Here is a 13,300-nt window from a genome sequence, read left to right as displayed (position 1 = left end):
TTCCCAAACTCCACACCATCACTGGACTCATAGCACCTGCTTCATAGGATGGTTATGAGCATTAAATTAGATAGTACATGAAAAGGGCAGCAGGGCCTCAATAAACAATATCTCCTGTTTTTCTTAGTAATTTAAAAATGTATGGCAAACTTACAGGTGAGGGAGCACAAATTTTCTTCTTGTTTCACACTAGGTTTCTTGAGGCTCAGCCCCCAAATCTCTTATCAGCCTCAACACTCATTATTCAATCTCTCACATTTTATTCTCCAGTGACAAACATTAAAATACTTTTTAAGCCACATCTTGCCCCCAGCATAGGTCTTGTCTTCATCCTCAACCCTCTGTCCACCAGTTTGCTATAAAAGGTCTTGAACTTAATGATGATTTGACTTATGATTTTTTTTAGGTTTATGATGTTGCAAAGATGATATGCGCTCAATAGAAACCATACTTTATATTTTAATATTTCCCAGACTGATGATATGCAATAGGAAACTATTAAGTTGCATTCAGTACTCATCAGAATAAACAAATGACACTGTACAGCATGTTGTGTTGCTAAATCCAGTGGGTAGGCAGGGGAGGTGTAGTAAAAGCATTTTTGACGACAATGTTTTCAGTTTACAATAGATCTGTTGGAACATAACCCCATTGTAAAGCAAGAAACATCTGTAGATTGCCCTTCCAACTTTCAAAGCTAACCTCTCCTTCACACTCTCAAGGCACCTGCCACCTCCAGCACACACATCCACACACTCTCCAGGCTTCTAGCATCGCTTTCCACTTGTATTATTTTGTCTGTCTACATCTCTGTCTTTATGACTAGTACACGAGTCTTGGAGGACCTAGACTATGTCTTATTTACTGCTGAATGCCCTCCAACATCTTACTTGGCACAGTAACTGTTTGCATGACTATTCTGAGAAGCTGTCTTTCCTACTCCTTTTTATGCTCCACCCAGAAAGTTACCAGCTGTGTCTTGGAAGGAAGTCTGCTCTGCTCTTTGAGTGAGTTAGTGTGTAAGATAGTTAGTTAGCTAGCTAGTACTAACAGTGTCTGCATCCAACACAGTATGTATCAGCAAAGCCAAGTTTCATAATGGGAAGAAGCCAAGGTGAGGCGGCCTTGTGCAGTCAGACTTCCATTGTGGAGGTATGCAATATGTCGACACGAGCTGAACATGTATGTAAATATGCAGCAGCTTTCTGAAATATCTAGATTTTTCTATACTTTAGTTATATTTGCGCTTGATCAACCTGGATATAGCATGCAAAGCTGTATCAAATTATTAACAATGCTGCTTGAGAGCAAGAACTACCACAAGGGAAATGTCAAGGGGACAAAATCTCAAGTTTAACAGTGCCAAGTGCCAAGAAGGAAATGCTTCCAGCAGGGCCTCATCCCAAGGTTATGCACAAAGATAAGAGGACTCAGGCAAATTTAGAAGCAAAAGTGTCAATGGTTCTCAGAAACACAACTTACAGAAACATTTGTGGATCTAATATCTTTTTATAAGGTTTAACAAAAATAATTAGAAATAAGAAGAAAATTCATAAATGCTGTGCATAGGAAGCAAATTTAGGAGGCTGTAAGTCTATACAATGCAGATGAAATTTACCACTCTGCTACCTTCTCTGGCTTTTACTAAAGAACATTTTTTTAAATAGACAACCAAGCAGAAAAGAGAGAGAGAGAGAGAGGACAATCAACATATTCAAGGGATTGGCTTTGAAAGAGTAAATAATGATTCTATGAGTCTGTAACTCAGGGACCATACCGCTCTTCTGGTCTTATCAGTGACCTCCCTTCTGCACACCAAATACCTCTTTCATCTCTGACCTTGGGGTGCTTTCAGGAGCCAAGGATACAGCCTTTTAAAAAAAAGAAAGAAAAGAAAAGAAAAATTCTGTGCTGAGAGGGGAAATGCAGAGGGAGGCAGGAAGGGGGAGGGGAAGGAAGGAATTGTTATATCTACAAAACTGTATCACGGAAAGTAATAAAAACAATAATTTTTTTTAAGTTCTGAAAGCTATAGAAAACAGTGTCCTCCCCATTTCCCCCCAGTTGTGGAGTCCTATGTAAGACACACAGGACCTTGGGAACAGAAGTTAATTAACTGCCCTTTGTTCCTGATTAATGTTTGTGGCCCCTGGGGGAAATCAGAAATACAGGCTAGTCCAATCTGCACCGACTCAGGCAAGTGTAGCTTCACTAGAAAGTGGCTGGTCCTTACCCTGATTGTTTCAGGCCCTGTTTGTAACTGGGGAGACTTTAAAATATATATATCTCAAAGTCAGATATACAGAGAGGAGGAGAGACAGAGAGGAAGATCTTCTGTCCAACGGTTCGCTCCCCAAGCGGCCACAATGGCTGGAGCTGCGCTGGTCCGAGGCCAGGAGCCAGGAGCTCTTCCGGGTCTCCTACGAGCGTGCAGGGTCCCAAGGCTTTGGGCCGCCCTCGACTGCTTTCCCAGGCCACAGGCAGGGAGCTGGATGGGAAGCAGGTCTGCCGGGATTAGAACCGGCGACCATATGGAATCCTGGCGCGTTCAAGGCGAGGACTTCAATAGTTAGGCTATGGTGCTGGGCCCTCGGGGACTCTTAAATAAGGGCTTCCTGTGGGACTCTCAAAATCAGCGCCTGGGAGATTCCACCAGGAGGCACTTGTTGCTTCTCCCAAGGAGCTGGCCCCCGAGGCACCGGCAGAGACCGTGGGACCTCTCGGGCACAAGGTGGCAGTATGCACTGCTTTATTTCAAAAGTCATGGGCTTGTGAATGAAGCAAGTTGAAGGGGGTGGAGAACACTGGGTTGAATTGAAATCTATTTGAGTTTGATATTAAAACTGAAAAAATTGAATGCTTTTTGTTTTTCTCAGAAATAATTAGTAAACCCTACCCAATGAAAGTATTTCAAGTTTCCAAATAACGAAACATCCTTAAAGCTTCCCACTGGCCCACCCAGCACATCCCTACATCTCCCAAAGCTGGGGTATGACCCAAGGCACCAGAGCGCCTTGCTCTCTGCATAGGTCTGCCCTCTCACTGCACCTCTCAGTTGTAGAACAGCCACTTCTCACCCAGAGGCGCCTTACTCCTTTCCCCAATCCTTCAGGTTTATTAACATCTATTTCCACATCTCTGAAAAGGGTAACAACAAGGGAAGATCCCCTCAGACTCCAGGTGAGATTCAGAAAAAAAGCCTAAGAGAGGGGGGGGCGACGGGATAGGGGAGGGAGAACAAGTTAGGGAAGGGAGGAAGGTGAGCGAGGTGAGAAGATGGCAGGAAGTGTCGGACAGAGGGCTGTCGGGAAAATGAAATGAAAAATGAAGGTGGAAGAAAAAACTAAGAGAAGTGGATAAAAAGGAAGGGGGAGAGAGGAAGACTGAGCAACTAGAAAAGGGGAGAAGAAATAAAATACCAGAGAAAGGGAAAAGAGAGGAAATGGGGGCGGCGTTGTGGGTCGAGAAAGTCGGTAAAGGGGCGGGGGGGGGGTCAGATATAAAGATTTTAAGACAATTGAACTAAGTGAAAAGAGAAGGCAGGGGAGATCTACAGGAAGCCAGTGGAGAAGCCGGCGTTGCAGGAAGCCGGGATGGGGAAGATGCGACAGGGCAAAAGGGAGAAGAGATTGGGGTGCAAAGACAGTGAGTGACTGACGATAGGTGGGTTGGGGGTGTGTGTGTGTAAAAACTGAGAGTTTGTGTGCGCTTCTGTGAGTTTTCCTTGAGGCGTTTAGTAGGTTCTCGAGACCTGCAGCTACCGTCCGGTGGCGGCCAGGGGACGCCACAGCTTTCCAGGGAGACCCCTCCCCCTCCGCCGCCAAACAAACAAACAAACAAACACGCCCAGGGACTCTTGGAGGGTGGCAGTTTGGGAGGGCGCCGTCTGTGGTGGGACTAAAGATACATTTTTTTTCCCCTCTCCCGGAACTCAGTCCCCCCAAGAGGCCAGGAGACATTGGTGGTCCGACTGTCGAGGGGCGGGGGGGGGGGTGGAGGCAGAGAGACGGCTGAGGCGGCGGCGTTGGCGTTGACCAAGGCTGAGAGGGCGGGGAGGGGGAGCGAGGCGAGAGCGCTTCGCGGGAGCTGAAGCTCGGGGCATGCTGGCGAGGGTGCCAACCGCCGCGTGGGTGCGAGGATGCGGGTGGGGCGCGGCGAGACTGGGGGCTGGCTGGAGCTCCCGGGCCCGCCGGGGAAGAGGCCGCGGGGTGGCTGGGGCTGGGGCGCCCTCTCTGGCCCCTCTAAGGTGATTTACACGCTGTCACAGCCCGGTGCGTGCTGCTAGCTCGCTCGCTCGCTCACTCGCCCAGGGCTCCAGTCACCGAGCAGCCGGAGCAGCTGGCACAGCCTCAGGGAGCAGGAGAGCCCGAGAACCCGAGAGCAGAGGAGGGAGGAGGCAGCGCAGGAGGGAGGGAGCGAGGGCGCGCCCCGGTTCTCCCTCTGCCCTGCTGCCCGCCCTTCCTGCCGCCACAGGTCCGCCCCGAGCCTCTGATCGTACTTGGGAAACTTGGGACCGCACAGGGGCCGCGTGTGGCACCGCAGGGGGGAACGGGGGGCGGCCCCCGCCTCGTGAGAAGGGGGAGGAGGTGGTGGAGGAGGAGGAAGAGGAGGAAGTGAGCCCGAAGGATCCGCTCCGAGCTGTTTGTCCAGCTGTTTCTATTCGCACCCCGAGCAGAACCACAAGAAGGGGGCCCGAGCCGAGGGGTGGCCGGCTTGAGGCACTAATTTGCAACTCTTCTCCTCCTCACAGCTGGTTTTTTCCAGGCACCCTGGAGTCCCGTCAGGCCAGTAAGGCGGGCACGCACCTGCCAGCCGCCGCTGAGGGCCCAGGGCAAGCGACCCCGGAGCCTGGGAAGATGGCTCAGTCCAAGAGCGACTGCCGCTCACCTGTCGGCCTCGACTGCTGCAACTGCTGCCTAGACCTAGCCCACCGCAGCGAGGAGAATAACAATCCCGGCAGCCCCACCGTGAGCAACTTTCGGCAGCTGCAGGAGAAGCTGGTCTTTGAGAATCTCAACGCCGACAAGCTCAACAACATAATGCGGCAGGATTCGTTGGAGCCCGTGCTGCGGGACCCCTGCTACCTGCTCAATGAGGGCATCTGCAACCGCAACATCGACCAGACCATGCTGTCTATCCTGCTCTTCTTCCACAGGTGGGTGCCAGGGCAAAGCAGAGCGCTGGGGTTGGGGAGGGGGAGAGGACGCGTCCTGGCCGGCCACAACCTCTGCTGGACCCTCATCTCCGATCGAAGGGGCAGCCAGGAAGTTCCAGAGAGGCAACAGGGAAGGGGGAGGTCAGGTTCACGGGCTCCCTAGCACTGACTGTGGACCAGGCGCTAGCTACCTGGAGGACTGTGTTGCCTTGCACGCTTGGCGCGAGTGAAGGGAGGGCCGGCAGGTGCAAGGCTATTTTGAAGGGTGTCTGATGAGACACTGGGTGAGAGACGCTTGGGGCTCAGAAAGTGGACAGATCCCAGAAAGCTTGGAGATCTGCCCCCCTTCCAATACATAACATTCGCACAGCCCGTTTGGGGCTACAGCGGAGGAATTCTGGCGGGGGGCAAGGGGGACCGGAGTTCACCCTTCTCAAAAACCCATGTCTGAACGTGCAAACTGGGAATGAAACTGCAAGACTTTTAAATTACAGAGTGGCCCTGGCTTCCATGAAGGCAAGGAAATGTCAGGACAAATTAAGCTGCTGCTGGTGTAGGGAGCAGGGGAGGGGGAAGAGAGGAATAAGAGAAATCAGATAATTTTTGGAAGACTCTGGCTTGGGGAACCCCTACTTTCTCCATGGATTAGATTCAAATGTAGGCTAAAAGCAACTCCAGAGAGCATCCCAGGACATCTGTTTGAGTACCCCGATTATTGTATGTGGTAAGAGGGTGGCTAAACCCATGTTGGCGCAGACTTGCATGAAGGGCCGACTTTATAGAAATCCTGCTGGGGAGACAGGGAAGGGGGTGGGGAGGAAAGAAACACACAAGGGGAAGATGCAAGTGGCTGCAGTCCTGCAGTCAGCTTGCTCTGGTGACAAGCACTTAGCAACAGAAGCACTTTAGAGACAGGAGAAGCAACTTCAGGAAACCTAGCTATGGGTCTGGTATTAGCACCAATGAGACAGGGCACCAGATTGTATGTGTGTGTGTGTGTGTGTGTGTGTGTGTACAGGGGGGTGGATATTTAATTCTTGCTCAATGACACAGGTTATGTAAGAGAAAGACATCCCCACTGTGGGAGACCTGGGCTGTTGTAGTACAAGGTAAGGTTCTACCTTTCTGTATGATTCTGAGCAAGTTTCCTTCTAGCCCTGACATTCTGGAGGTCCTGGGCAGATGCTGTGCCCAAAGTTACAAGAAAATTCTGAGTGTTCACGAGTTGGGCATTTTAAAGGGATTTGAGAAAGGCAGGAGCTCCGCTTACTTAATTCTAAGACCAGATTGACCTCCCTTGTCCCAAAGCCAAATCCACCATCACCTTCCCCTTACTCCAGCTCGAGCGGTTCTGGCAAAAGTCCACAAGGCTGCCAACTTCGTTAGTGCCATTTTAGCAAGTCATATTTCTCAGACGTTTCTGACACCCACTAAAACCCTTTCCCATCTATTATTTCACTTTAGGCATCAAATTATCTCATCCAAAATAAGCTAGGCCGTGGATGGAACAGGTTTTGAGGGAATCTTCATTTCTAGCGGAAGATCACTACGAGGGTATTCAGTCCTCAGAAGCTGAAACCCTGCGGAGTCAAATCCCTAATGGGTTCCTAATGATCAGCTGGGCTCTGCTGGAGAGTGGGGGCAGGGGCGCCAGGGAAACCTGGAGGGAGAGCCTGTCCAATTTCATTCCCTTAACTGGAAAAGACGCTGCTCCTCGTGGGCTATAGGGAAGTGTGAGAGGGAGTGTATTCTTTGGTTCTTGGCCTAGGAGGGTTGCACCTGCATGAGCGAGTCAGTGAGGTTAAGGCTGAGAGCCTAAGATAACACTCGCAACACTCCCGCACACGCACACAGCCTCGCCCCAGAGTGCTAGTAGTTTGGGTTTCTGGAATGAAAGAGACCTCTTTTGTCACCTGCTGCACTGACAATCAGCTTAAGGATGCTGGGTCCTCAACAAAGCCAGGAAATGCTACAGGGCTGTTGGGAGCCACACGTTGAAGGCGTGTGAGCCCCCTGACTCCTGGGATCAGAGTAACTCAGTGTCCCATAGTGCTGTGGACCAATCCAGCCAATTGTCAGGCTTTGTGGAGCTGGAGAGCAACAGGTTCCTGTATGTAGTGTCGGCAGGACAAAGCATTCTCATTGATGTGACAAGTGTGATCTTGAAGATTGGAGAGTCGCAACATGCTTTATTTTTCCCAAGAAGCAATCTAGGAGAGCATTGTTGCTGGTGATAGGGTACCACCAGTGCCTAAGCAGGATAGCTTTCTCCTAAGTGGACATTTTTTTTCTTTTCTCTCTCTCTCTCTCTTTTTTTTTTTTTTTTTTTTTACAAATTCCTTCAGTTTCTAGCTTCATACTCCAGCCATTGTTTTAACCCCTCTTCTATTTAATTATTTGACATTCCAGGCCCCCTGTCTGGGTGTGTTTTTTTTTCCTTTGTCTGCTTTCAAGGCTAACCCTCCTCCACTAGGCTACATCCCACCCTCCACACACACCCCACACTCCTCCTGCAGACCAGTCACCCTGCTGCAGAGGCTGGAGAAGAAAGACAGGTCACATGCTTGATTTATATCTGGCTTGTCTGCTTTGACCTGTCCCCTGCCATCCCACTTAATGCTCTTGTTTTCCCTGGGATACAAGATTGTAAGCAATTTGAGGGTAGGGTTGTGTTTTATTTGCTTGGTTTTCCCTCAGCATCTACATACACAGTCAATATTGATTCAGTAAAGATTGTTTTGGTCGGATGATTACTTAATTGTTGGTGTGGACCAATTTAAGAATTAAAACTTCAGTTTTTTTTTCAGTCAAATCTTTTTAAGGTTTAAATGTGGAGTACTTTGTTCTGTTGTAACTACACACAGTAACTCTAATAGTCTGGTGAAGTCCTGGCGGACAATGCTGTACAAACATGAACAAATCAGTAGCAATGGGTATGTAGCTTATTGGTACGGAAATGGTGCTTCTGAACTACTGAAAAAAAGAGATGGATGTTGTTTTTTAGATTTTTAAATTTTTATCTAAAAGGCAGTGTTATAGATCTGAGGTGGAACAGAGAGAAAGGAATTGTATCTTCAATCTGCTGATTCACTCCCCAAATGGCCACAATGACTAGAGCTGAGCCAATCCAAAGCTAGGAGCCAGGAGCTTCTCCTGTGTCTCCCACACTGATGTTCAGGCCCAAGGACCTGAACCAACCTCTGCTGTTTCCCCAGGCGGCCAAAAGCAGGGAGCTGGATTAAAAGTGTAGCGACTGGGACTCAAACCAGTGCCCACATGGGTGAAAGCACCGCAGGTAGAAGCATAGTCCACTACGCCTCAGCGTCTACTCCAGGAAGAGATTTGTTTGTTTGTTTGTTTTAAAGATCAATTTTACTTGAAGTCAGATGTATGGAGAGAGAGGACCAATCTTCCATCTGCTGATTCACTCCCATAATGTGCCGGCCCCCAAGAGATGTGTTTTACACACCATTCCTTTGATCTTTTGTTATGTAACTAATAACCATAAAGGATTAATAGCTAAAGCTTACTGCACATTTCCAATGAGTACTAAACATATCTCCACAATTTCATTCAATATTTATACCAATCTGATGAAACGGGTGTTCTCATCACGTATTTTGATTTTGTATATTGAAGGAAAATGAAAGTTAAAAAAAATTAAGTAACTTGCCCATTGCCTAACAATGAAAAGTTGAGCCAGGACTTGTGGAAAGCCGAGATCTGCTGGAGTGTATGAATCGTCTATGAAGAATTATAAAGAATCAACAAACACTAAAGAAACTGTTACAACAATTTCTAACAATTTCTAAATAATTATCTGTGAACCTTTCAAGATGGTCACCATGTCCTAATTAAGGATAGGGACCAACCACCCTGGTCCTGGAACATAGGACTTTAGGTACTTAAAGTGCCTCAGGCCAGGACAATCTAGGGTAGTTGTTCACCCTGCTGTTAGGGGATCCCACCTGGCATTTGAGTATGCTTCCAGTAAGAGAAAACTTAGGAGAGCAATAGAATGTGCCAGACAGCTGAAAATTCTTCTTCTTCTTCCTTTTTTTTTAAGATTTATTTATTTTTATTACAAAGTCAGATATACAGAGAGGAGGAGAGACAGAGAGGAAGATCTTCTGTCCGATGATTCACTCCCCAAGTGAGTGCAACGGCCAGTGCTGTGCGAATCCAATGCCGGGAACCAGGAATCTCTTCCAGGTCTCCCATGTAGGTGCAGGGTCCCAAAGCTTTGGGCCATCCTCTGCTGCTTTCCCAGGCCACAAGCAGGGAGCTGGATGGGAAGTGGAGCTGCCGGGATTAGAACCAGCGCCCATATGGGATCCTGGTGCGTTCAAGGCGAGGACTTTAGCAGCTAGGCCACGCCACCGGGCCTTTTTTTTTTTTTTTTTTTTTTTTTTTAATCTGTTTTGAACAGGAGAGAAAGAGAAAAAAGAAAGAGAGAGAGCATTTCTGTCTGAAGCTTCACTCCCCAAATGGCTTCAGTGACCAGGGCTGGTTCACACAAATACAGGGAGCCTGGAACTCCGAGTCTCCCATGTGCCTGACAGGGTCATAAATATTTTGCCATCTTCTACGGCTTTCCCAGGTTTCTGAAGTTTCTGATTTAAATATAGCTACCAGGGTACCTCAGATATTTTGTGAGAAATGTAATTTTTAAATATGCCTATTTTTGTTTTAAAAAAATGAGCCAGTGTTGCTGCTGCCTGTGACAACAGCATCCTATGTGAGCACTGGGTTGTGTCTATTTTGGATCCAGCTCCCTGCTGATGTTCCTAGGAGAACAGCAGAAGATGACCTAAGTGCTTGGGCTCTTCCCACCCACACAGAAGACCACAATGGATTTCTGGGCTTCTGGCTTCAGCCTGTCCAGCCTAGCCATTTTGCCCATTTGGCGAAACAAAACAAAACAAAACAAAAACAGTGAATGGAAGATCTCTCTTCTCTCTGTGTGTTCTTTCTATAACTCTGCCTTTCAAATATTTTTAAAAATTCGTTGATTTTATTTGAAACACAAAGTTACATAGAGACTGAGAGATATATTTTTTAAAATATTTATGTTTATTTTTATTGAGAAGTCAGATATACAGAGAGGAGGAGAGACAGAGAGGAAGATCTTCTGTCTGCTGATTCACTCCACAAGCGGCCGCAACGGCTGCAGCTGAGCCAATCTAAAGCCAGGGGCACGGAACCTCTTCCGGGTCTCCCACGTGGGTGCAGGTTCCCAAGGTCTTGAACTGTCCTCAACTGCTTTCCAGACTACAAGCAGGAAGCTGAAAGGGAAGTGCAGCTGCTGGGACACGAACCAGCACCCATATGGGATCTGGTGCATGCAAGGCAAGGACTTTAGTTGCTAGGCCACCGTGCCGGACCTGAGAGAGAAAGATCTTGTATTGACTGGTTCACTCCCCAAATGGTCACCATGGCTAGAGCTAGGTGGGTATGAAGCTGGAAACTAGAAGATTATTCCTGGTCTCTCATGCATGTGCAGGGGCCCCAAGAACTTGGTCCATCGTCAAATGCTTTCCTAGGACATAAACAGAGAGTTGGATCATATATAAGTGGAGCAGCTGGGACATAAATCAGTGTCCATATGGGATGTGGGTACTGCAAGTGGAGGATTAGATAGCCAAACCATCATGCCAGCCCTAGAAACTTTTGTTTTATTTAAATGTAAAATCCAGGGCTGATGTGCTGGTATTGCAAAATAATCCTCTACCTGTAGTGTTGGCATCCCTTAAGGGTTCTGATTTATGATCCAGCTGCTTCCCTTCTGGTGCAGTTCTCTGCTCATGGCCTGGGAAAGCAATAGAGGTTGGTTCAGGTTCTTGGGCCACTGCATCCATGTGGGAGACCCATAGGAAGCTCCTGGATCCTGGCTTTGGATAGGCTCAGTTTTAGTAGTTGCAGCTATTTGGGGAGTGAGCCAATGGATAGAAGACCTCTCTGTCTGTCTTTTGTTCTCTCTGTAAAAATCGTCCCTTCAAATAAAAATAAATAAATTTTTTAAAATTGAGAAATCCATATATTTGAGAGGTCTTTGAAACATTCATAGAAGAGTCAGATGTTGTGGCACATTAGATTAAACTGCCATCAGCAAGGTCAGTAATGGATTTGAGTCCCAGCTGCTCCACTTCTGATCCTGCTCTCTGCTAATGTGCCTGGGTAGGTAATGGGAGATGGCCAAGTCCTTGGGCTCCTAAATCCACACAGGAGAACCTGATGGGGTTCTAGGCTTCTGACTTCACCCTGACCCAACCCTGGCCATTGAGATCATTTTGTTAGTGAACTAGCCAAATAAAAGATCTCTTTTGCTTGCTCCCTCTTTTTCTTTCTCTTTCTCTGTAAGTTTGCCTTTGTAAATATATAAATTAAATCTTTAAAAAAAAAAATTCCAGGAACTTTGTGAAGTACCGCATACCAAAACAAAAAGAAACAGAAAAAAACCTTCTTAAGTTGAAACTTCAAAGGGCCTTCATTTTTTGACCTGCAAAGTAGAGCAAGCTGGAATGGCGGTTTCGCAACAGTCTCATGATTTTTCTCTTTTTTCCTGGTACTTGCTAAGGAACTGTATTTTGCCTTTGGCCTCAGAGTACACCTGCCTAATGTGTTCTGAAATTCTCTGCATTCCCTTCCAGCTTTAAAAGCCCCCAGAATTCCATCTTTAAGCTTCTCAAGTGGCATCAACTGGTGCCCACTCTTAGATGCTCATTAATAATAATAATATTAGAAAAACATTTCTAATTGCTTTATATGTGGTAATTCATTAAGCTGATATGTATATATATATATATATATATATATATATAATACTGATGAAGGGAAGGATGTGGATTCAGACATTAGACTTTCAAGAAACTTTGGGATAAAAATTCATTTGTGGGGCCCGGCGGCATGGCCTAGCGGCTTAAGTCCTCACCTTGAAAGCCGGTTCTAATCCCGGCAGCTCCACTTCCCATCCAGCTCCCTGCCTGTGGCCTGGGAAAGCAGTTGAGGACGGCCCAATGCATTGGGACCCTGCACCCTCGTGGGAGACCTGGAAGAGGTTCCTGGTTCCCGGCATCGGATCGGCACGCACTGGCCCGTTGCGGCTCACTTGGGGAGTGAATCATCTGACGGAAGATCTTCCTCTCTGTCTCTCCTCCTCTCTGTATATCTGACTTTGTAATAAAAATAAATATTTAAAAAAATTCATTTGTGGTTCTTAAAGGTGAGTTGTACAGCTAATGACTGCGTCTTAGGATTACTGACTCTGGCTTCAAAAGAAGGAACCACTTGGCTGAAGTTATTTGAGGGACTGCCTGCTGTTGTGCCTGAATTAATGCTATGTAAGATTCAGCTGTCCGTCCATATACTGAATAAAATTCCTCTCCCACAGCACTACTGCCGTGTGGACCACACCGTGAGAAACTGTGAATTAAAGATTGCGATCCTTTGTCAACTAATTTACCAATTGATTTTGAGGATGGAATTCTTTGCTGTAAAAAGGTTTCGGGTTACTATGTGGTTAAGCCTGTCATTCTTTGGCTTTGTAATTTTTACTTTTGGTATCAAGCTTTGAAAAATCCTTCCTTAGCCCAAGGTAATTCAAAATAACTATTTCCTGAGTGTCTAATAGCCTGACAAAGAATAGTCACTCTTGGATTAAGGGACTTTTTCTGTTAACACAAATGCATTTGCAAAGTTAATATTCATGGTTTGGATACCTTATGAGAATCCTGATAAGTAAGAAATTATGTTTTTCTAAGGCACAGATGTGAATTGTGTTTGCTTCAGGACTCATATGTGAGGGCCAGTACTTTCGCTGGTGAGTGAACCTGGGATCCTATACAGCACTTGCTATTGTATGTATATGTGTGCATCTACTGTTGTATGTGTCTATAATGTATTTACTGTTACATATAAAGTGTTAAAATATATGCTATGTAAAGTTATAAGCATTTAAACAAAAGATTTATCTAATTCACTTGGGAAACAAAAATTACAGAGAGAGCAGGAGATACAGAAAGATCAATATTCCATCTTGTGGTTCATTCCCCAGATGGCTGCAATAGCCAGAGCTGGGCCTGTCCCAAGCTGAGAGTCAGGAGCCGCTTCATGTCACCCACGTGGGTGCAGGGACTCAAGGACTTG

At 46.8% G+C, this 13,300-nt stretch overlaps 1 protein-coding gene across 1 annotated transcript in view; it reads left to right on the top strand.

The window, feature by feature from the left end:
- The first annotated feature begins 4,513 nt into the window (after positions 1-4,513).
- The window catches only part of TSC22D3 (TSC22 domain family member 3), a 65,091-nt gene continuing 56,304 nt past the window's right edge, over positions 4,514-13,300 (top strand). The window contains exon 1 of the mRNA XM_012928405.3: positions 4,514-5,155. Coding sequence (XP_012783859.1) covers positions 4,857-5,155 — 299 coding nt within the window. The 5' untranslated portion in view covers positions 4,514-4,856. The remainder of the gene's footprint in view (positions 5,156-13,300) is intronic.

This window comes from Ochotona princeps, chromosome X, assembly GCF_030435755.1.
Source record: "Ochotona princeps isolate mOchPri1 chromosome X, mOchPri1.hap1, whole genome shotgun sequence".
Taxonomy (NCBI): Eukaryota; Metazoa; Chordata; class Mammalia; order Lagomorpha; family Ochotonidae; genus Ochotona; species Ochotona princeps.
Note: the sequence above shows the minus strand (reverse complement) of the source record. Positions and strands in the feature narration are given on the sequence as shown.